The 23,054-nt window shown below is 48.5% G+C and overlaps 2 protein-coding genes across 3 annotated transcripts in view; one reads left to right on the top strand and one right to left on the bottom strand.

Moving 5' to 3' along the window:
* Positions 1-181: 181 nt before the first annotated feature.
* Positions 182-22,395, bottom strand: LOC140904220 (uncharacterized). Of its 2 annotated transcripts, none has more exons than XM_078850954.1 (4): positions 22,247-22,395; positions 20,511-20,567; positions 18,270-18,382; positions 182-6,707 (listed from the first exon to the last, which is right to left on the bottom strand). In XM_078850954.1, the coding sequence occupies exons 3-4, from the start codon at positions 18,301-18,303 to the stop codon at positions 5,353-5,355; spliced, it is 1,389 nt and encodes a 462-aa protein (XP_078707080.1). In that variant the 5' UTR covers positions 18,304-18,382; positions 20,511-20,567; positions 22,247-22,395; the 3' UTR covers positions 182-5,352. The 2 variants fall into 2 exon arrangements, with proteins under 2 accessions (XP_078707080.1, XP_073182746.2); XM_073326645.2 differs by having other exon boundaries at positions 182-6,704.
* Positions 22,396-22,505: 110 nt separating this feature from the next.
* LOC140904206 (uncharacterized) overlaps positions 22,506-23,054 on the top strand; it is a 46,917-nt gene continuing 46,368 nt past the window's right edge. Inside the window, exon 1 of the mRNA XM_078850901.1 lies at positions 22,506-23,021. The gene's annotated coding sequence lies outside the window, so the exon portion shown is untranslated. The remainder of the gene's footprint in view (positions 23,022-23,054) is intronic.

The raw sequence follows: 23,054 nt of genomic DNA, 5'->3' as shown, positions 1-23,054 counted from the left end.
GAATAGGTGACAGGGGATAGATCATCTGATGATGACCTGTTCTGTTCATTCCTGCTGAAGCACCTGGCATTGGTCACTGTCGGAAGACAGGACACTGGGCTAGCTGGACCTTTGGTCTGACCCAGTATGGCCGTTATGTTTTAATTTTTTTAAAGAAACATGCATCACTCCATTTCCCCTCTCACTTTGCATTGGGAACTACTGGGTGTGAGGAAGTTAATTCCTTCTCTGGAACAGGGGAAGTCATGGTTCTTGGTGTACCATTGTCCCATCCAGGCTGGCATGGATACACCGTCAAGAACGGTCCACATACAAATGGAGCCCCATGGTCAGGCAATGGAAGATCCATCTGTCACAGTTCAGGGCAACTGGACCTGCGTTTCCTTCAGTGGTCCAGCAAAGGCTTTGGGGGAGACATGCCTCTGTCTACCTTCTGATGGGGGTATTTTCAGAATGGATAGTGACTTCCCTTTGTAATTCCCAGCACAGACAGGTTGCTATGGATAGACGTTACCACAGAGTTCCTTCTAAGCAAACCGACTTTATTCTTAAGGTAAAAACCATGGGAGAAAAAACATATCACAAACAATAGAAGCTACACACGTGCTAAGACGCTTACCAGGGTTCATCCCAGCTCTCACACGGGCTCTGAGAAGTGCAGTCTTTTATGACCCATCTGTAGGAGCACCCTCGTCATAATAAGTTCATTAGCACTTCAGCTCGGAACAAACACTGTCTTACGAAGCCCCCATGGGCCAATCCACCCCTAAGGACAGGGGCCCTCTGTAGACCAGGGAATCCACCACAATGCTTGGTGAATTGTTCCCATGGTGAATTACCCTCACTATTTAAAAACATACACCCGATTAACACTCTTCATTTTTTAGCTTTAACCCTCAGTCCCTGGATCCAGTTAGACCTTCCTCGGCTGGATTCAAGAGACCTTTAAGATTTGTTCCCCACGAGATACTTATGGACTGTAATCAAGGCACCCCTTAACTGTCTCTTTGTTCACCTAAATAGATTGAACTCCTTGACTCTACCACTGAAAGACAAGTTTTCTAATCCTTTAATCATTCTTATGGCTCTTCTCTGACTCCTCTCCAATTTATCAACATCCTTCTTGAATGGTGGGCATCAGAATTGGACACGGTATTCCAGCAGTGGTTTCACGAAAAGTAAAATAATCACCCTATTACTACTCAAGAGTCCCCTATTTATGCAATGCACATTCACATTATAAAGTTCGCGGACGATACCTCGCCGGGAGGGGCTGCAAGTGCTTTGGAGGACCGGATTAAAATTCAAAATGATCTGGACAAACTGGAGAAATGGTCTGAAGCCAATAGGATGAAATTCAATAAGGACAAATGCACAGTACTCCACGAAGGAAGGAACAACCAATTGCACACATACAAAATGGGAAATGACGGCCTAGGAAGGAGTCCTGCAGAAAGGGATCTGGGGGTCATAGTGGATCACAAGCTAAATATGAGTCAACAGTGTAATGCTGTTGCAAAAAAAAAGCGAACATCATTCTGGGATGTATTAGCAGGAGTGTTGTAAGCAAGACACGAGAAGCAATTCTTCCGCTCTACTCTACGCTGATTAGGCCTCAACTGGAGGATTGTGTCCAGTTCTGGGAGTCACATTTCAGGAAACATGTGGACAAACTGGAGAGAGTCCAGAGAAGAGCAACAAAAACGATTGAAGGTCTAGAAACCATGACCTAGGAGGGAAGATTGAAAAAACTGGGTTTGTTTAGTCTGGAAAAGAAAAGATTGAGAGGGGCCAGGATAACAGTTTTCAAGTACATAAAAGGTTGTTACAAGGAGGAGGGAGAAAAATTGTTCTTCTTAACCTCTGTGGATAGGACAAGACGCAATGGACTTAAATTGCAGGAAAGGCGGTTTAGGTTGGACATTAGGAAAAACTTCCTAACTGTCAGGGTAGTTAAGCACCGAAATAAATTGCCGAGGGAGGTTGTGGAATCTCCGTCATTTTGAGATTTTTCAGAGCAGTCTGGACAAACACCTGTCAGGGATGGTCTAGATAATACTTCGTCCTGTCTTGTGTGCAGGGGACTGGACTAGACGACCTCTCGAGGTCCCTTCCAGTCCTATGATTCTATCATTAGCTCTTTGGGCCACGGCATCACACCACGACCCCCAAATCTCTTCCAGAATCACTGCTTCCCAGGATAGAGTCCCTCATTCTGTATGTATGGCCTACATTCACATGTGGCTGTATTAAAACACACATTGTTTGCTTGGGCCCTGTTTACTCAGTAATCCAGATGGCTCTGAATCAGGGACCTGTCCTTTTCAGTATTTACCACTCCCCCCTATTCTTTGTCATCGGCAAACGTCATCGTGATGATTCTCTGTTTTCTTCCAGCTCACTGATAAAAATGCTAATCAGCATTCAGCCGACAAGACATCCATGTTGGGCCCCATTGGAAACAGACCCAACTGATGGCGATTCCCCTTTTACAATGACATGTTGGGACCTATCTGTTAGCTTGTTTTTAATCCATGTAATACGTGCCTGTGACATTATTGACATAATCTCTACCTGTATAGATCACTGGTGCAACCACTGTTATATATTTGCAGCAAATACAGTACAAAGGTTGTCGTTTAAAGCGTCTATGGAAAGGTGATGGTTTGCTGGTTATGATTCTGCTATCTGGATGCATGTATCATTTTTGTAGTTGAAGTTAGGAATATTGGCTCTGTACTGTCTGTAATTCAAACTTGTGCTGTGCTTCTGGGGGAGACCGCAGACAAGTTGGTGTCAGCTCGGCCTAGCCTGCTGGATGGCCCATTAAGGACCATCAGCGATACAACTGAGAGAAGGCAAGGGATACACCTTGTGACTCAGCAAAGTGTGCAGGGACTTGCCCATGTGGCTCCAAACTCCATTTTGCTGGAATTTTCCACAGTAAGAACAAAGAGGGGTTCTTACACCTGGAAAAGACTATAAAAGGCTGATGCCTCATCTCCACCTTGTCTTCAGTCCTGCTTCTTGCTTCTGGAGGGACTTTACTATAAACAAAGGACTGAAAGACCCATCCCAGCTGGGGATGTTCTCCAGAGACTGGATTTGAACCTGCAGTTTATTCCACCACTGCTACAAGAACTTGGCCATGACTGGATGGAATTGAGTCCATGTAACCAATTCTGGCTCTCATCTCTACCTTTTCCTTTTATGAATGAACCTTTACATTTTAGATTCTAAAGGATTGGCCACAGCGTGATTTGTGGGTAAGATCTGATTTGTATATTGACCTGGGTCTGGGGCTTGGTCCTTTGGGATCGAGGGAACCTTTTTTCTTTTACTGGGATATTGGTTTTCATAACCATTTGTCCCCATGACGAGTGGCCCTGGTGGAGATATGGGGAAACTGGAGTGTCTAAGGGAATTGCTAGTGTGATTTGTGGTTAGGCAGTGGGGTAAAATCGAAGTCTTCTCTGTCTGGCTGGTTGGGTTTGCCTTGGTATACACAGAAACCCTAGCCTTGGGCTGTGACTGCCCTGCTTGAAGCAATGTGTCTTGAACTGTCACTCTCAGTGGGGTCCCACCAGAACCAGTCTCATTACAATGCCATGTTCATTTTATAGCATTCTAGTTTTTTAATCAAAATACCTTGTGGTATCAAGTCAAATGCCCTATAGAAGTTAAGTAGTTTATATTAATACTATTATCTTCATCAATCAAACTTGTAACCTCAACAAAAAAGATACCAAGTTTCATAGAATCATAGAAGATCAGGGTTGGAAGGGCCCTCAGGAGGTCATCTAGTCCAACCCCCTGCTCAAAGCAGGACAAGTTTGTTTGACAGGATCTATTTTCCATAAACTCACGCTGATTGGCATTAATGACAACCATGTTACTCAATTATCTTGAACCATGGACTGAATTGCACTTGAGCTTCTTCCATGTCATCATGAAGGAGCAGGGGAAAAGCAAAAATAAAGTAAGAAACGACAATTTTAGTACATGGTTCTTTGTCTCAAGGTCCCCAAATCTGAGCTACATCCTGGCAACCAAAACTAACATACAGTTACGTGACTGAATGGGCTTCAGGCAGGAGAGAAAAATCCACATCACAGACATTTTCAGTTTCACATAAAATGAAATTCCAAAGCAGGTTACCTCTGTGAACTCCAGAACAGAAGAACAGATTCCTGCACTGCATTCTCCTCTCACCCATTCAAACCTGCTTCAGTCCGCCCCACTTCATTATTATTGAGTCAAGTTATTTACAAAAGGTTTTCCCCGTTTCGATGATGCTAGAACATCCAGTCTTCTCATCTGGAAACAATCCCAGCTCAGCAGCAAAAAGCCCAGGAAAAGCTTTGCCAATAGATGGAGAAAGGGATGAAAACACTGAACCATCACGGAGTGGTTTTGTGATCCTCTCAACTCCCCCTCCAGGCCTCTGACACGTTCATCTCCAGCCCTAGTGAGTCTGATTTAAGATCCAGTTGTGATTCCTAAGCACGGAGAGCTGAGAAGACTGGATCATGTGGCACTTTGGGAGGCGGAAGGATAAAATGGGGAGAGGGTAAGCTCCATTGCGGCTCCCACAGACGCTAACTCTGCTGGGTTGAGGGGGGGTTGAACGGTGATGGAAAAGGAGGGAATCCATCAAGCTCACCCTATGGCCTTCTGGTGACAATGGTGGCTGAAAGGACACTTTAATCCCATCCCTGCTCCAGATGTTCGTTATATTTAAGTATATTTTTAAATGAGAAAAATGGTAGGAACTATAGCTTCTGTTTAATACAACCCAGAACAGCCAGGAGCGAGACAATCTCTCACCAAAGGGGGAACTCAGTGACTCCGCCAATCACCCGGCTAATGGGAGTAAAAAGTAGAAATGTGGTGCTCAGAGTTTTGTCTAGACTAGAAAAGGGGTGTAGATTAGGACAGGTCAAGGGGCAATGTGTTCGTTAACCCTGACCATTATACCTGTGAGAGGGCAGTACTGCAAATATACTTGTCTTTTTACATGAGGATCGCTACCTCAAGCTAGCTAACCCCTGGGAAAATCCCAGAGGAGACAAGGTAGATTTTACCTCAGTGTAGCAAGGTGATGGCATCCCATCTCCCCTACCTGGGGCTGATGGACATTCCCGGTAGGAGGGACCTACATTCTCATGACTCAGGACAAAGGAGCGGATAGAAAGGACCAAAGAAGAGCAAGCTGCGAAAATCAACAGTGTGCTACTCATCTGGGGTGGGGGGAGTTGCGGGACCACAGTGAGGCAAACACCGCAAAGAGCCTTAAAGGTCACGATGTGGGAATTAGAAAAGCATTCAAAAACTTTTTTTTTTTTGACAGCCTTAGACAAGCTTTTTGTGGTGTTGCTCTCCCTTGTGGAGACTCTGATGTCTAACCAGGTGTGAGCTCTGATTAAAGCTTCTCCCACACTCCGAGCATCGATAGGGTCTTTCCCCCGTGTGGATTCTCTGATGTATGATAAGGGTTGAGCTCACACTGAAGCTTTTCCCGCACTCGGAGCATTTATAGGGCCTCTCCCCCGTGTGGAGTCTCTGATGCGCAACAAGGGCAGAGCTCACGCTGAAGTGTTTCCCGCACTCACAGCATTCATAGGGTCGCTCTCCTGTGTGGATCCTCTGATGTGCAATAAGAGCCGAGCTCTGAGTGAAGCTTTTCCCACACTCAGAGCATCTATAGGGGGTCTCTCCCATGTGTATTCTCTGATGCTGAGTAAGGTTGGAACGGTCAGTGAAACTTTTCCCGCAGTCGGAACACGCAAAGGGTCTATGTCCCGTGTGAATTCTCCAATGTGTGATAAGGTTTGAGCTCACGCTGAAGTTTTTCCCGCATTCGCAGCACTTATAGGGCGTCTCTCCCGTGTGGATCCTCTGATGTCGAATAAGGGTTGAGCTCCGACTAAAGCTTTTCCCGCACTCGCGGCATTCATAGGGTCTCTCTCCCGTGTGGGTTCGCTGATGCCTGATAAGATCGGAGCTGTCCGTGAAGCTTTTCCCGCACTCACAGCACTCATAGGGTCTCTCCCCCGTGTGGGTTCGCTGATGCCTGGTAAGGTTTGAGCTGTCCGTGAAACTTTTCCCGCATTCTGAGCACGTAAAGGGCTTATTTCCCATGTGAATTCTCCAGTGCGTAATAAGGTTTGAGTGTCGATTGAAGCTCTTCCCACACTCAGAGCACGAAAAGGGTCGATTTCCTGTGTGGATGGTCTGATGTGCGACCAGGTTGGAGCTCACGCTGAAGCTTTTCCCACATTCCAAGCACTTAAACGGTCGGTTTCCTGTGTGGATTCTCTGATGCCGAATAAGGTGCGAGTTCCGATGGAAGGTTTTCCCACATTCACCGCATTCATAGGGTGGCTCTCCCGCGCGGATTCTCTCCGGCTGAAGAAGATCCGAATGGCTACTGATGTTTTCTCCCCACTCAGGGCACGTGGGCTCTCTCTCACTTGTGGGGATGCTCTGCTGGGCTGTGGTTTCCTTGAGGTCCTCGTGACAATGACCCACTTTCTCCCTTGGCTCATTTCCCCGCTCCCACTCTGGCCTGTGCTGACTCTCACAACCTTTTCCCTGCTTCCAGCTCCTGGACACATCCCCTTTAGATCTTTGTGATAACGCCACGTGTGATTCCCCGTGCTCAGCATTTTCCTGCTCCTCATTCTCACTCACCGTCCCATCACCTGCTGGGACAGAGAGAGAAACCTCAGAAACAGGAGTGGAAAAAGGGGAGAGGGTGACGCTAAGCACCCGTGTCTTTTAATGCAATGATATTAGTGCAATAATATGCGGTGTTCATTTTCAAATGATACCCCACAAGGCGTATACTGGGATATCATTTGAAAATGACCACCCCACGACGAACACACACTATTGCAAACTAAGCGGCAGTTCTGCAGAAAGGGGCCTGGGGGTGACAGTGGACGAGAAGCTGGATACGAGTCAGCAGTGTGCCCTTGTTGCCAAGAAGGTTGGAGGGAAAAGGGAAGAAGGAGGATCCTGGGAACTACAGGCCAGTCAGCCTCACCTCTGTCCCTGGAAAAATCATGGAGCAGGTCCTTAAAGAATCAATCCTGATGCACTTGCATGAGAGGAAAGTGATCAGGAGCAGCCAGCATGGATTCACCAAGGGAAGGTCGTGCCTGACTAATCTAATCGCCTTTTATGATGAGATTACTGGTTCTGTGGATGAAGGGAAAGCAGTGGATGTATTGTTTCTTGACTTTAGCAAAGATTTTGACACGGTCTCCCACAGTATTCTTGTCAGCAAGTTAAGAAAGTATGGGCTGGATGAATGCACTATAAGGTGGGTAGAAAGCTGGCTAGATTGTTGGGCTCAACGGGTAGTGATCAATGGCTCCATGTCTAGTTGGCAGCCGGTAGCAAGTGGAGTGCCCCAAGGGTCAGTCCTGGGGCCGGTTTTGTTCAATATCTTCATAAATGATCTGGAGGATGGTGTGGATTGCACTCTCAGCAAATTTGCGGATGATGCTAAACTGGGAGGAGTGGTAGATACGCTGGAGGGGAGGGATAGGATACAGAAGGACCTAGACAAATTGGAGGATTGGGCCAAGAGAAATCTGATGAGGTTCAACAAGGACAAGTGCGGAGTCCTGCACTTAGGATGGAAGAACCCAATGCACCGCTACAGACTAGGGACCGAATGGCTAGGCAGCAGTTCTGCGGAAAAGGACCTAGGGGTGACAGTGGACGAGAAGCTGGATCTGAGTCAGCAGTGTGCCCTTGTTGCCAAGAAGGCCAATGGCATTTTGGGATGTATAAGTAGGGGCATAGCGAGCAGATCGAGGGACGTGATCGTCCCCCTCTATTCGACATTGGTGAGGCCTCATCTGGAGTACTGTGTCCAGTTTTGGGCCCCACACTACAAGAAGGATGTGGATAAATTGGAGAGAGTCCAGCGAAGGGCAACAAAAATGATTAGGGGTCTGGAACACATGAGTTATGAGGAGAGGCTGAGGGAGCTGGGATTGTTTAGCCTGCAGAAGAGAAGAATGAGGGGGGATTTGATAGCTGCTTTCAACTCCCTGAAAGGGGGTTCCAAAGAAGATGGCTCTAGACTGTTCTCAATGGTAGCAGATGACAGAACGAGGAGTAATGGTCTCAAGTTGCAGTGGGGGAGGTTTAGATTGGATATTAGGAAAAACTTTTTCACTAAGAGGGTGGTGAAACACTGGAATGCGTTACCTAGGGAGGTGGTAGAATCTCCTTCCTTAGAGGTTTTTAAGGTCAGGCTTGACAAAGCCCTGGCTGGGATGATTTAACTGGGAATTGGTCCTGCTTCGAGCAGGGGGTTGGACTAGATGACCTTCAGGGGTCCCTTCCAACCCTGAGATTCTATGATTCTATGATTCTAAGGCCAATGGCATACTGGGATGCATTAGTAGGGGACGTGATCGTTTCCCTCTATTCGACATTGGTGAGGCCTCATCTGGAGTACTGTGTCCAGTTTTGGGCCCCACACGACAAGAAGGATGTGGAAAAATTGGAGAGAGTCCAGCGGAGGGCAACAAAAATGATGAGGGGACTGGAACACATGACTTACGAGGAGAGGCTGAGGGAACTGGGATTGTTTAGTCTGCGGAAGAGAAGAGTGAGGAGGGATTTGATAGCTGCTTTCAACTCCCTGAAAGGGGTTCCAAAGAGGATGGATCTAGACTGTTCTCAGTGGTAGCGGATGACAGAACAAGGAGTAATGGTCTCCAATTGCAGTGGGGGAGATTTAGGTTGGATATCAGGAAAAACTTTTTCACGAGGAGGGTGGTGACGCACTGGAATGGGTTCCCTAGGGAGGTGGTGGAATCTCCTTCCTTAGAAGTTTTTAAGGTCAGGCTTGACAAAGTCCTGGCTGGGATGATTTAGTTGGGGTTGGTCCTGCTTTGAGCAGGGGGTTGGACTAGATACCTCCTGAGGTCCCTTCCAAGCCTCATCTTCTATGATGATAATGCAGCATGTGAAATTATACACACTCCCAAAATTTGTGCTTTGAAGTCCATGACGAACAGGCATTTAAACTAGGCATGTCAGTGTGAACGGATCTCTCAGAGTAGGTTATTGGGTTGTAATTTAAAATACATCCAAAGGTCACCCCCTCTCCAACCCTGCTGCCAAGACTTAGTAACGTTTCAGCACGGCGGTGGCGGTGGAATGTTTCTGGTAGGGGCGTGTTACACTGGGGTAAAAGATTATTTAAGGGTAGCTGAGATAGGACAACTTGTTGTCCAAAACAATACCATGGGGATTTTATTTAAACTAGAATAAATGGAACTTGATTCTACAGTAACGTTAAATAGATGAATATATATAATAAAAAGGTACACACACACTATAAAACTTACTACTGAGTGTACTTAACTATAACCCTCTAAATAAAGAAACAGATCTCTCTCGGTATGCACAGGTTATTAACTCTTAGGTCGTGGTGGTTTATCTCACAGGTGGTGGTGATTATTTTAGTTCAACGTAGTTATTTCCCCAAATATCTCACTGGGTGCTGTATGACACCCAAGTCAGTCTTTGAGCCTCGAGTGCCCCTTGTGACTTCCTGAAGGGATAGACTCAACTCGGAGGGGTGAACACTATTTACCTCTCTCCGTTCTGAGAACTGACCATTTATTCCTACCCTTTGTTTCCTATCAGTCCAGGAGAGCCCCTTACCTCTTATCCCACGACAGCTTTCTTTGCTTAAGAGTCCTTGGTGCTTAAGACCTCTCCCTCTTTTGTGGCACCCCACGAGCACCAGCTCCCCATCATCTTCTTCCCTCCCACTGCTCCCTGCCCTCCCTTCTCCCAAGGACTCCTGGAGAGGAACCTCACACGGTCTCCTGTCAGTGGATGGCCCCACCTGACTGTCACACCCTCCATGCACTTGGGGAGTTGTTATAGCAGATGAGCAGTTCTGTTATAGTTTGGCTTGGAAAGATGAAATTTTTACCAGTACATGCTGATGAACACTGACCGCACCGTACATTCACATACGGATGGGAAAATATTTCTATCAATAACCATCTATATTTCCAGATAGGCAAAATAAGAAAAATACTGCTTGAGAACTTATTAGGGTTGGATGTCAGGTGACTTACTTGGTATATTTTGACGTGTGACGTTGACGACTTGTGTTTTAACCGTTATAAAGCGTTCACTTTTTCAACGTCGACATCTGGGGTCATAAAATAATTGTCTGGCCTCTCCCCTCCCGTGCATAATTTCCTGAAACTGTGAACATTTAAATCATAAAAGATCAGGGTTGGAAGGGACCTCAGGAGGTATCTAGTCCAACCCCCTGCTCAAAGCAGGACCAATCCCCAACTAAATCATCCCAGCCAGGGCTTCGTCAAGCCTTAAAAACCTCTAAGGAAGGAGATTCCACCACCTCCCTAGGGAACCATTTAAAATCATTTAAAGTCCGGGACCTCCATGGCAGTATTCTCTGAAATGGTTCCTCTGTTCCATGCGCAGGGCTGGTAAGAGAGCAGAACTGAAAGCTCTTGATGTGTGGGTGAGACGACGGTGTAGGGAGGAGGGATTTCAGTTTATTAGCAACTGGGGAAGAACTCCAACGAAACCAGAACGGAACCAGATTGCTGCCACACAAAATTCAGAGAAGATAGTAGAGGGTTTTTTGTTTGTTTGTTTTTTGTTTTTTGTTTTTTGTTTTTTTTACAATTATGGGGTGAGGGAAAGCCAAGAGATGTGGAGGCGCACATGGTTCAGACAAAGACATCTCTTAGGGATGAGTTTAATTAAAGGGGGATGTCTATATCTCAGTAAAGAAGACAGGAAAGAAGTCCAGATAGGAGGTAGTGAGGAACAGTCAAATGAAACAGAATCCCATTTAAATAGAACACATGAAGGAAAGCACAGACAAAATTTAGAAAGACTGGTATACAAATACAAGAAGTCGAAATAATACAATGGTTGAAACGGAGTGCCTGACATGCCATGAGGGTATTGATAGAATAGGCATCATGGAAACTTGGTGGAGAGAGACTAATCAGTGGGACATGGTAATACAATGTTTTGTTCAATATATTCATTAATGATCTGGAGGATGGTGTGGATTGCACCCTCAGCAAGTTTGCAGATGACACTAAACTGGGAGGAGAGGTAGATATGCTGGAGGGCAGGGATAGGATACAGAGGGACCTAGATAAATTGGAGGATTGCGGCCAAAAGAAATCTGATGAGGTAACAAGGACAAGTGCAGAGCCCTGCACTTAGGACGGAAGAATCCCATGCACCGCTACAGACTAGGGACCGAATGGCTCGGCAGCAGTTTCGCGGAAAAGGACCTAGGGGTGACAGTGGACGAGAAGCTGGATCTGAGTCAACAGTGTGCCCTTGTTGCCAAGAAGGCCAATGGCATTTTGGGATGTATAAGTAGGGGCACAGCGAGCAGATCGAGGGACGTGATCGTTCCCCTCTATTCGACACTGGTGAGGCCTCATCTGGAGTACTGTGTCCAGTTTTGGGCCCCACACTACAAGAAGGATGTGGAAAAATTGGAAAGAGTCCAATGGAGGGCAACAAAAATGATGAGGGGACTGGAACACATGAGTTATGAGGAGAGGCTGAGGGAACTGGGGATGTTTAGTCTGCGGAAGAGAAGAATGAGGGGGGATTTGATAGCTGCTTTCAACTACCTGAAAGGGGGTTCCAAAGAGGATGGCTCTAGATTGTTCTCAGTGGTAGCAGATGACAGAACAAGGAGAGTGGGGGAGATTTAGGTTGGATATTAGGAAAAACTTTTTCACTAGGAGGGTGGTGAAACACTGGAATGCATTACCTAGGGAGGTGGTGGAATCTCCTTCCTTAGAAGTTTTTAAGGTCAGGCTTGACAAAGCCCTGGCTGGGATGATTTAATTGGGGATCGGTCCTGCTTTGAGCAGGGGGTTGGACTCGATACCTCCTGGGGTCCCTTCCAACCCTGATATTCTATTCTAATACCAGGTTACAAAATATAAAGGAACGACAAAGTAGGTCATACTGGTTGGGGAGTGGCACCATCTGGTAAAGAAAGCAGAGAGTCAAATAAAATAAAATAAAAAATTAGATGAAACAAGCTGCACCGTAGAATATCTATGGATAGAAATTCCGAGCTTGAATAAAAAGAATACAGCAGTAGGGATATAACACCACCCACCAGATCAGGACTGTGAAACGCTGCAGAAGTTTACAGAGTCTACAAAACCAGAAAGAACAAATAATACTGATGTGAACTACCCTCATGTTGACTGGGTAAATGTCACCTCAGGGGGTGAGCAGAGGTGAAACTTTTAGATACCATTCATAGCTTCTTCTTGGAGCAGCTGATTCTGGAACCCACCCGGGGAGAGGCGATTCTTGATTTCGTCCTCAGTGGACACGGGATTCGGTCCGCACAGCCCAGTAAGTGTGACCATAATGTAATTAAATTTAACGTCTTTGTAAGGGGGGGGGGGGACAATACCGTGGTAACCTTTAGCTTTAAAAAGGGGGACTACACCAAAATGAGACGGAAATTTAAAAGAGCGGTCACAAGGGTTAAACGCCTGAAAGCAGTACGGGGAACATCGAAAACTGCCCCAGTATGGGTTCAGACTAACTGTATAACCCAAATTGGAAAAGGCAAGAGAGTGTCTCAAACTGGGGGTTCCTGACCCAAAAGGGGGGTGATGGTATGGCCACCCATATTTCTGCACTGCCTTCAAAGCTGGGCAGCCGGAGAGCAATGACTGCTGGCCGGGCACCCAGCTCTGAAGGCAGCATCGCCACCAGCAGCCGTGCAGAAGTCAGGGTGGCATGGAAGGGAGGGGGGACGATCATCACAGCACGAAGTATTTTCGGAGCTGGTCCCAGCAAAAACAAAACAAACAAACAAAAAACTTGAGAACCTCTACAGTAAGAGGACCAAAACAAGGCCACTATAGCTAAACAACAGAGCTACGGAGGCCATTCAAGGTATGCTGTAAAATCTGGACGTTAAATGCTGGTGAGGTGAATAGGAACACGCACAAACTCTGATACGCTGATGCAGGGCAAGAAGGGAATTTGAGAAGCCACTTGCTAAAGATGCAAAAACGAACAGATTTATTTTTAAGTATACTGGAAGCAGAAGGCCTGCCAGATAGCCAGTGGAGACACAAGACAACCAAGGCGTTGAAGAGCTCCGTTTAAGCTTGAAAGCTGGTGTCTCTCACCAACAGATATTGGTCCAACAACCAAAATACCACCTCACCCACCGCGTCTCTCTAATATCCTGAGACCAATTTGACTAGAACACCACGGTCTAAAATGGAGCACTCAAGGAAGACAAGGCCATTTTGGAGAAGCTAAATGATGGATGTGGGAGAAATAGCTCTGGTGGTGGGGGGGGTCGTTTTGGGGTGAGAGATCTGAAGTCCTGTTCCACACTGACGTGTAAACAGAAGAGGCTTTCGAATAAACTGATACATTTAACAGTACTAAGTCACCAGGACCAGAGGGTATTCGCCCAAGGGTTCAGGAGGAACTCAAAGGTGAAATTGCAGAACTACTAACCATGGTCTGTAATCTATCACTGAAGCAAGCCTCTGTTCCGGACTATTGGAAGATCGCTAATGTTTAAGGCTACGTTCTAGTCGCGGGTATTTTTAATAGTCATGGACAGGTCACGGGCGGTAAACATGTCAAACCCCCACCCCGAGGTAAGTCATCCCCCCTGACTGCCTCCCACACACCCGAATGGCTGCTGTTCCAGAACTCACGGAAAGTCATGGAATCTGTGACCGATTTTTAACCTTCCTGATGTCACCCCAAGTTTTAAAAAGTATCCCAGGAGCGACCCTGAGAATTACAGGCTGGTGAGCTTCACTTCCCTTCTGGGCAAATTGGTAACAATGGCAGTAAAGAACAGAATGATCAGACGCAGAGATAAACACGATTTGTTGGGGAAGAGCGAATTCTGCTTTTGTGATGGGAAATCAGGCCTCACCAATCTATTAGAACTCTTTGAGGGTGTCAACAAGCATGTGAATAAGGATGATCCAGAGAATATAATGCACTTGGACTTTCAGAAAGCCTTTGACAAGGTCCCTTACCAAAGGCTCTTAAGCAAAGTAAGCAGCCATGGGATAAGAGGGAAGGTCCTCTTGTGGATTGGTAACTGGTTAAAAGACAGAAAATCAAAGGGTAGAAATAAATAGATTTCACAATGGGGAGAGTTAAACGGTGGGGTTCCCCAAGGATCTGCACGAGCTGTTCAACATATCCATAAATGATCTGGGAAAAGGGGTACACAGTGAGGTGGCAGATACAAAATGACCCAAAGCAGACAGCAAAGAGTTACAAAGGGATCTCACAAACCTGGGTGACTGGGCAACAAAATGGCAGATGAAATTCAAAATTGGTAAGTGCCAGGTGATGCACGTTGAAAACAATAATCCCAGCTCTACATATACAGTGATGGGGTCTAAGTTAGCAGTTACCACCCAAGAAGGAGATCTTGGAGTCATGGTGGCTAGTTCTCTGAAATCATCCACTCCATGTGCAGTGGCCGTCAAAAAACCGAACAGAACATTGGGAACCGTTCGGAAAGGGATAGATAATAAGACAGAAAACATCATATTGCCTCTCTATAAATCCATGGCATGCCCACATCTTGAATACTGCACGCAGATGGGGTCACCCCATCTCAAAAGAGAGATCTTGGAACTGGGAAAGGTTCAGAAAAGGGCAACAAAGATGATCAAGGGCATAGAAAAGCTTCTGTAGGAGGGGAAACTAAAATATATATTTCTGAGCTGTTTGGTTTAGGGCTGGTCTACACAAATTTAAGGCCAGCTTAAGGACGTCACTGAAGCCTGTGAAAATATCACACCCCGCGCAACGTAATTAAGCTGACCTAAGCCCCAGTGTAGACACTGCTGGGTCTATGGAAGAATTCTTTCAACTAAGATACCACTTCTCCATCACTGTAGTGTGTGCAAAAATAATGCCTACCCTTAAAGAAGAGAGGTGACTAAGGGGGGATATGATAGAGGTCTATGCAACCATGAATGGTGTGGAGAAAGTGAACAGGGAAGCCCCATCACTGGGGATTTTTAAGAGCAGGTTAGACAAACACCTGTCAGGGCCAGTCTAGATAATACCTAGTCCTGCCATGAGTGCAGGGGACGGGCCTCGATGAGCTCTTGAGGTCCCTTCCAGTCCTATGAGTCTAAGTGTTATTTACCCTTTCCTGCAATACCAAAACCAGAGGTCACCTGATGAAATGAATAGGAAGCAGGTTTAATACAAACAAAAGTATTCTTTCCCCCCCTACACAATTAACCTGTGGAGCTCGTTGTTGTAGGATGTTGAGTTGGCCAAAAGTATAACTGGCTTTAAAAAAAGAACTAGACAAGTTCATGGAGGATAGGTCCATCAATGGCTATTCCACAAGATGGTCAGCGATACAACCCCATGCAGGAAGCAACCCTAAACTTCTGACTGGCAGAAGCCAGGAGGGGAAGATGTGTCGATCACTCCAACTGTCCTGTACACTCCCTCTCAAGCTCTGATACAGGCCACAGTTGGCAGACAGGATACTGGGCTAGATGGGCCATGGGTCTGACCGGTAAGGCTGTTCTTATGATAAAAACGGCACACACCAAAAACGCTTAAAACCCACCGTTTTGAGCAACTGTGAAACATTACATTGATAAAAATCGGGGGGGAAAGCAGCTTAAAAACAAACATGGATATTATCCATCAAAAGTATAAAAATAAAATAAAAATCGAATTCTGCCTAGCCTAGCTATAGTTATTTACGTTCAGCATTACTTTCTGTTTAAAAGTCAAATATTCTAACAACTCTCAAATCCAGATGCTTACTCAGATTGTCTTGAAATTCTTCGGGATAGCAGCGTTGAAAGAGTTTGTAACTGTACAGATTGAACTTTCAGACTGACGAGGAAACGTGAGGCATCAAAAGGACGGACACGCCCATGAAGTGCGGCGAGATTAAGGCTCTGTTAATAGCCAGAGGTTTCCGGCAATCCACTGTCACAAAGATTGGCTTGCTCAAGGGAGTATGCTGTAGAGTCTGAGCCATACCACTGTCAACTTCCAGACAATATGTGATATGCAGGAGTTTCTTCTTGACGTTTTGCCCTAACTTCGAAATTTCCAGATTAAAAGCAATACTTTAAAGTTCTCTGAAACCCACATGCAGACCCACACCCCTAACCGATGCAGGTATGCCGGCCGATCTCTCGTATAGACACAGTTAACAGGGGCAAGTCCATTAAAAACCCTAAATGCCCATACCTGCATTAATGCAGAGTTAAGGTTGCCGAATGCTACTGTAACCCACACGCCCACGTAGTGGCGCCGAGACCACTTAAAGAGGGAGATTAAGGAATTTCCTCTACAGCCTTAGCTAACAGCCAGTTGGCTTTCAGCTCATGCACTAAGCTCCAGAGGTTCCCGGTTCGATCCCACCCACCAACAACTGGGGTCCCGCGTGTGGACGGTGGCTGAACGAAAACCAGGAGATGAAAAGTACACAACACCTCTTCCATGCAACCTTAACTCTGCCCCCACCCACTAGCACTGCAGCTGGCAAGAGCTACTCAGAAGAGTTCAGTAAGGGCGGTGCAAAGGTTAACAAACTACCAGGGAAGAAGAGATGGATTCTCCAGCTATTGAAATCTTCAGGACGATTTAGTCCGTGTCATAAATATAAAGGGAAGGGTAAACCCCTTTAAAATCCGTCCTGGCCAGAGGAAAAATCCTCTCACCTGTAAAGGGTTAAGAAGCTAAAGGCAACCTTGCTGGCACCTGACCAAAATGACCAATGAGGAGACAAGATACTTTCAAAAGCTGGGAGGAGGGAGAGAAACAAAGGGTCTGGGTCTGTCTGTGTGATGCTTTTGCCGGGGATAGACCAGGAATGGAGTCTTAGAACTTTTAGTAAGTAATCTAGCTAGGTATGTGTTAGATTATGATTTCTTTAAATGGCTGAGAAAAGAACTGTGCTGAATAGAATAACTATTTCTGTCTGTGTGTCTTTTTTGTAACTTAAGGTTTTGCCTAGAGGGATTCTCTATGTTTTGAATCTAATTACCCTGTAAGGTATCTACCATCCTGATTTTACTTCTATTTCTATTAAAAGTCTTCTTGTAAGAAAACTGAATGCTTTTTCATTGTTCTCAGATCGAAGGGTTTGGGTCTGTGGTCATCTATGCAAATTGGTGAGGATTTTTACCAAACCTTTCCCAGGAAGTGGGGTGCAAGGGTTGGGAGGATTTTGGGGGGAAAGACGTGTCCAAACTACGTTTCCCAGTAAACCCAGTTAGAGTTTGGTGGTGGCAGTGGATATTCCAAGGACAAAGGATAAAATTAATTTGTACCTTGGGGAAGTTTTAACCTAAGCTGGTAAAAGTAAGCTTAGGAGGTTTTCATGCAGGTCCCCACATCTGTACCCTAGAGTTCAGGGTGGGGGAGGAACCTTGACAGTCCGACACAAGGTATTCAGCTGAATGCTGCCGTAACTGGACAAAATTCGAAGGCCTGTGTTACCCAGGAGACCAGACTATATGACCTCATCCCTTCAGGCTTTAAATTCCAAGAATCTGTCATAAATATGAGGACGGACTAAGAGAACATGTCACCATCTGTCTTGTGCTCTACAGACGGGAATCCCAGCATTTATCGGCATGCCCTCCAGCTGCGTGCACTGGGTCAGCTGTAATCAGATGGGGGAGGGATCAGTTGGAGCAGCTTGGCGGAGCTGTGACTGTGACATGAAGGGACGCGCACATGAAACTTGAGGGACTGAGTCTGCCCCATTTCAGGGTTGTAGGTTGTGTCACCAGGGGGAGTTCTGGCCAGGGGGATCGTCAGCAGTGTGGTGGCATACGGGCTTGGTGGTCTCGAGGGATAAGTGACGGCAACGACTCACCTGAGGCTGACGGGCTCCGTACCATTTTGCAAGTCTGGGACAGCCTGTGTGCGGTAGATTACAGGCCAGGGGTAGGAAGTTTCTATTCACGACCCTTGCACCTAAGCCTACGTTTTGCCTTAGCAAAGAGAAGATGTTCGACTTTGCCCTGTACTGTTCCCGGGCTCTGTTCCCCGCAGCGTTCTGCAACAGGAGAGGGCAGAGCGCTCGAGCGTGTGACAGTGGCACGTTGCTGAAACAGGGCAGAGTTAAGGTTACATGATGGGGGTGACGTGAACCTTAACTCTGCACTTCCCCTTCCAAGAACCGAGGGGACGGGAATCCTTACCCAGCGAGGTCACATTCTCGTAGTTCTCCTGCATGACGTCTCTGAGCGGGGTCCAGCAGGGCCCACTCTTCCCTGGTGAAATACACAGCCACCTCCTCGAAGGTCACCGGCCCCTGAAAGAGCAAGAGTCCAACCCTCAGGACCTGCTGCCCCACTCACAGCCCCACCATTCGTGGGGCAGAGGAGCCAATCAAGTGGAAGCTCCGGGAGGCTCCCGGTGAACAAAGCCCCACTCCCACCCTGCGGAGATCAGGCGTGGGGAGAAAGAGAGAGCCCCTGGTCTCTCCCAGCAGAGAAACAGGGGCAAACCCACTAGCCTCCTACAGTGGCTAGAGGCCCCAGCAGAGTCCACGGAAAGCCCCCTGGTACGAATTCCACTGTCAGCAGCTGGATATGAGGGGAGGGGGAATCTCCCCTAAGCCTCACTGCTGGGTGCCCCCTTCATATCTCACAGCAGCTGCTGGTGAGTCGGGTCAGGCTCCAGCATGGGCAGCCTGGTCCGTTTTCCCTACCGAGTCCAGGGGTCCTGTTTCCTCTTCCACAAATTAGGGACTATTTCCCCTGACACTGTCCCCAGGGCAGTGCACCCCCCCCCCCAGCAGCGGGGGACAGGGAGAACCAGGGACTGGCTTTTCCCCTCTCTCTGCTCCTCACCTTGTTCACAGAAGGCGGATCTGCCCAGGGAGGCTGTAAGAAGTGTGTGTGGGCAGGCCAGTCGGCCAACCGCTCTCCCCACTTATTTCTCCCACTGCCCCCCTTCAGTCTCCCTCCTCTTTCCCCATCGCGCTCCCTCTGGCCGGGAAAGTCCCGTTTTGGAGTTGTCTGCTCTCCCGTGGCTGGATCGGCTCCCGCAATCGCTAATGGGAGGAGAGACGAGAGGCCGTTGGGGCAGACCCAGGACTTTCCCTGAGGTCTCTCTGGTTCAGGAGTTAGGAGCAACGGGGCTGGAGAATGTCCTCACCTTGGCTGGCGCAGAGGGGGCTTTAATGAAGGTCTCTCCTCGGCACCAATCCCACTGGGGGAGCAGCAGCTGCTCAGCCTGGTCTCCCAGATCACAGTGGAGGCTGCAGGGTCTGACCAGCAAGCTGAACCCCCATATCCTGAGCAGAGAGGGGCAGAGGGTCTGAGCCGCCTTCCCTCCTTTAGCTACAACCGGAGCTCCGTGGTGCGGGCAGCTAATGACAACACCTCCCCACAGGGACAGGTGCTGATCTCATTTATCCCGTGTTAATCTGGAGTCACTCTTTGTCCTTCCTCGCAGTAACTCTGGATTAACACGTGTCTGAAGGTTCGTCTACACCCCACCAATTTATGTAGGTTATTGGAGACTGCGGGGGGGGGGCTAATTAACTCAACGGGCCACAGCTTAGAGCAGTCGTTAAACAACCTGTGAACCCCTTTCACCAAAATGTCAAGCCTCGCAAACCCCCTCCTAAAAATGAATATTTCCCGGGATTTTCTCCTTTACCCGAGTATAAATGCTAAAAGCCGTGATCTTGGAAACATAAACTTTGTTTCTACGACATTCTTATTACACACTATTTATTATTTTTCATCATTACAGTATTTTATTACATTCTGAAAAGGGCAACACTCTTCCCAGATCTCACGGTGGCAGCTTGTATCACTTTGAATATGCCTGTTGTAAGAGGAGGCTCCTTGGTTTCCTCCAGGAGCATCGGATGTGAACCAGCCTGAAGGGCTTCAAGAAGCCAACGCAAAGAGTTCCCCTACACAAGCATTCAGGTCTTGAGCGGTCCAGGCAAACAACGCGCCTTACAACGAAGCTTAAACTTGTTCTTTGTCATAATTTTAAAAACCATACGAGCTGCCTATTGAATTTTAAAAACAGCAAAAAAATCCACCTTCCTTTCTATTTCTTATAAAGTTTTGAAGTTTAAATGTCCTCAGTGTGATAGAGATGCTTGCTTTGATCTGCTCAGCTCTTGGAAGTCCAGGGGCTCTGGGCTGTCGGTCCCGTGCTGCCCGGGGTCCCTCGGGACAGCTCTGTCCGACATTAGGGATTTCCCCCCCTCCCCGAGAACCCCCTGAAACATTTCGCAAACCCCCAGGGGTGAGTTGAGCACCCTGTCACCACAGCGACTGTCACTCAGGGAGTGGGGAGTACCTACGCCACCAGGAGAAACACCTGGCGTTCCTACAGTTTTGAAGGGGGAAGAGAAGCAAAAACGGTGGTGATTTCATATCAGACTTTGTAAGTGGATAGAAAGTTATCCTCACCCCTTGCAGGCCGTTCATACAGGCAGAGAGAGCGTCTTTAACAGGAGAATGGAAGGCCTGGAGGAACCAAAAAATATTTAAGAAATTTCCATGTCCCGTCACTGGCCAAGAATGGCCACCAGGCAACCACCCCAGAAGTGGCTGCATCTCGGTGCTGGGGGAAGGAACCCCCGAGGGGAGACCGTTCATCACCTGGCGGGTGGGGGTACCTCTGGTGAAAATGGTGAGGAGAACGTGAGGGTAGCTTGGAGATGCTCGGGCACTGGATGGGGCCGCAAGGACCCAGTTACACCCAGGGCAGCCCACTGAGGAGCAAACTCCTCGGCTTGTGCCATCTGGGGAAAAGCAGAGGATGCAGCCCCCGGTCTGGTTAGCAGCTGGGAGACACTGATCCCCCTTCCAAGAGGGGCAGCCCCTGGCTTTAATGCCTATGACATATGGGGCCAGTCTCTTTCATCGACCCTTTTAAATGATTCTCCAATGAGAAGCAAGTTGATCAGGGGACAATTTAACCCCCTGCATCCGGAAACTGTCTCAGGGCGACAGAAAAGGAACACTTGTGGCACCTTAGAGACGAACAAATTTATTCGAGCCTAAGCTTTCGTGAGCTGCAGCCCACTTCATCGGATGCAAGCCGTGGAAAATACAGTGGGGAGATTTTATATACACAGAGAACATGAAACAGTGGGGGTTACCCTACACACTGTAACCAGAGTGATCAGGTAAGGTGAGCAATTACCAGCAGGAGAGAAAAAAACCTTTTCTAGTGATAATCAAGGTGGGCCATTTCCAGCAGTTGACAAGCACCTCGGAGGAACAGCGGCCGGGGGGAGGTGGGGGAATAAACATGGGGAAATAGTTTTACTTTGTGTAATGACCCATCCACTCCCAGTCTCTATTCAAGCCTAAGTTAACTGGATCCAGTTTGCAAATGAATTCCAATTCAGCCGTCTCTCGTTGGAGCCTGTGAGGTTTTTGATAAAATGCTGATGACGCGAGAGGGAAAACCACCAAAATCGGAGGGGATTTTATATCCAGATTAAAGAAGGGGGCGGGGGGGAAGTGGGCTCCTTTGAAGGGATTTCTAGATGAATGTTCAGTAAACGGTCCTGGATTCCCACCCCCACCCCCATATGGGCAGCAAGGTGCCCTTTGAAAAGCCGCTTTAAGAGGGCAGCCAGAGGGGTTGGAGCAGGAAGGGCTACCTGAGGGCAGGGATGGGGTGGCAACAGGTGACTGGCAGCTGGCGGGGTGGGGGGGGGAGTTGAGACTACAGCAGCTGTGACTGGGTCACCTGGGGCTAGGCACATGGAGGGGGGGGGGACACTTGCTCCTCCCTTTCCCTCCTGTGCCCCTTCCATGCCCTGTTGCTGGCAGAGAACAGCCCCCTCGTCTCCACCCCAGAGCCAGCCGCAAAGCTGCGCCCACTAAGCCCCTTCTCATTTGGGGAATGACTCAGGGCAAGAGTTTCCCACCTAAGCCAGGTCAATGAGCATTGAGAAGGGGGAGGGGGGGGAGGGGGGGGAACCCTCCTCCCCAATTTTGAGATGTTAAATTGATATTTGAGAACTAGGGGACCTCTTTCCCCACCAGGAGCAGATCCTGCCCCACAACTTCATTAGCCGCAAGGGAGCAGATTCGGGGCGGGGGGGGGGGGAGATTTAATGCCCCCAGGTCCCCTTGGGCAGAGGGTCTCACTTTCCCTCGGTCACTTTCCCACGGTCTCTGTCAATTACCTGCCGTCTCTGGCTCCGGGCTGGCCCCAGCTGGAGAAAGCGCCCCCCGGCCGGGCAGGGAGGGGTTAATGGGGGGATTCCCTCCCCCCAGCACGGACCCCGGGGGGAGCAGCAGCTGCTCGCCCAGGGTCTGATGCTCTCGGGGCTTTGTTCTCCCGGATTCCTGCCTCCTTCCTCCCGGCTGCTCCAGCCCCTTCCTGTGCCCTGCAAATCCCGTCCCGCGGCTGCGGCGCTGGCTGGGGGGGGGGGGGCTGGCCCCAGGGGTGCTCGCCCCCCTCAGCCCGGGCAGGGGCGGGGGCGGGGGCTGGGGCTGGGTCTAGCCCGGGGTGCCCGGAGCTCCGGCGGGGTCTCCGCACCGCGGAGTTTTGTCCACACAGGCGCAGCCGGCGAGATCCAAACCCTGCAGGATCTCGGGCGCCGCCGGAGCGTGTCCACACCTGGTGCCCTGGCGTGGAGCGTGAGCGCAGGGCACGGGGCGGGGGGCGCTACACAGGCCCCGGCTTCCCTGGGGGTGCTCAAGCCCCGCACCCCCGCTCTGCCCCCAAACCATCCAACCTCTTCCCGCCCCACGCGACCCCTTCCCCCAACCCCATCCCACCTCTTCTGCCCCACCCCACCGGAGCCCTTCCCACCCCTGCTCTGCGCCCACCCCAGCACATCTCTGCCCTTACAGGAGGGGACCGTCCCTGGCTTTATCCCTTCATTTAATGACTGTGAAAAAGCAAACAGCAAGAGAAGGAGTTCCTGTTTCCTACCTGGCCGAAAGGAAGGCAGGGTGAGTGATTTCCAGGGCCCTGAGGAATAAAAG

The sequence above is a fragment of the Lepidochelys kempii genome, chromosome 28 (genome assembly GCF_965140285.1).
Source record: "Lepidochelys kempii isolate rLepKem1 chromosome 28, rLepKem1.hap1, whole genome shotgun sequence".
Lineage (NCBI taxonomy): Eukaryota > Metazoa > Chordata > Testudines > Cheloniidae > Lepidochelys > Lepidochelys kempii.
Note: the sequence above shows the minus strand (reverse complement) of the source record. Positions and strands in the feature narration are given on the sequence as shown.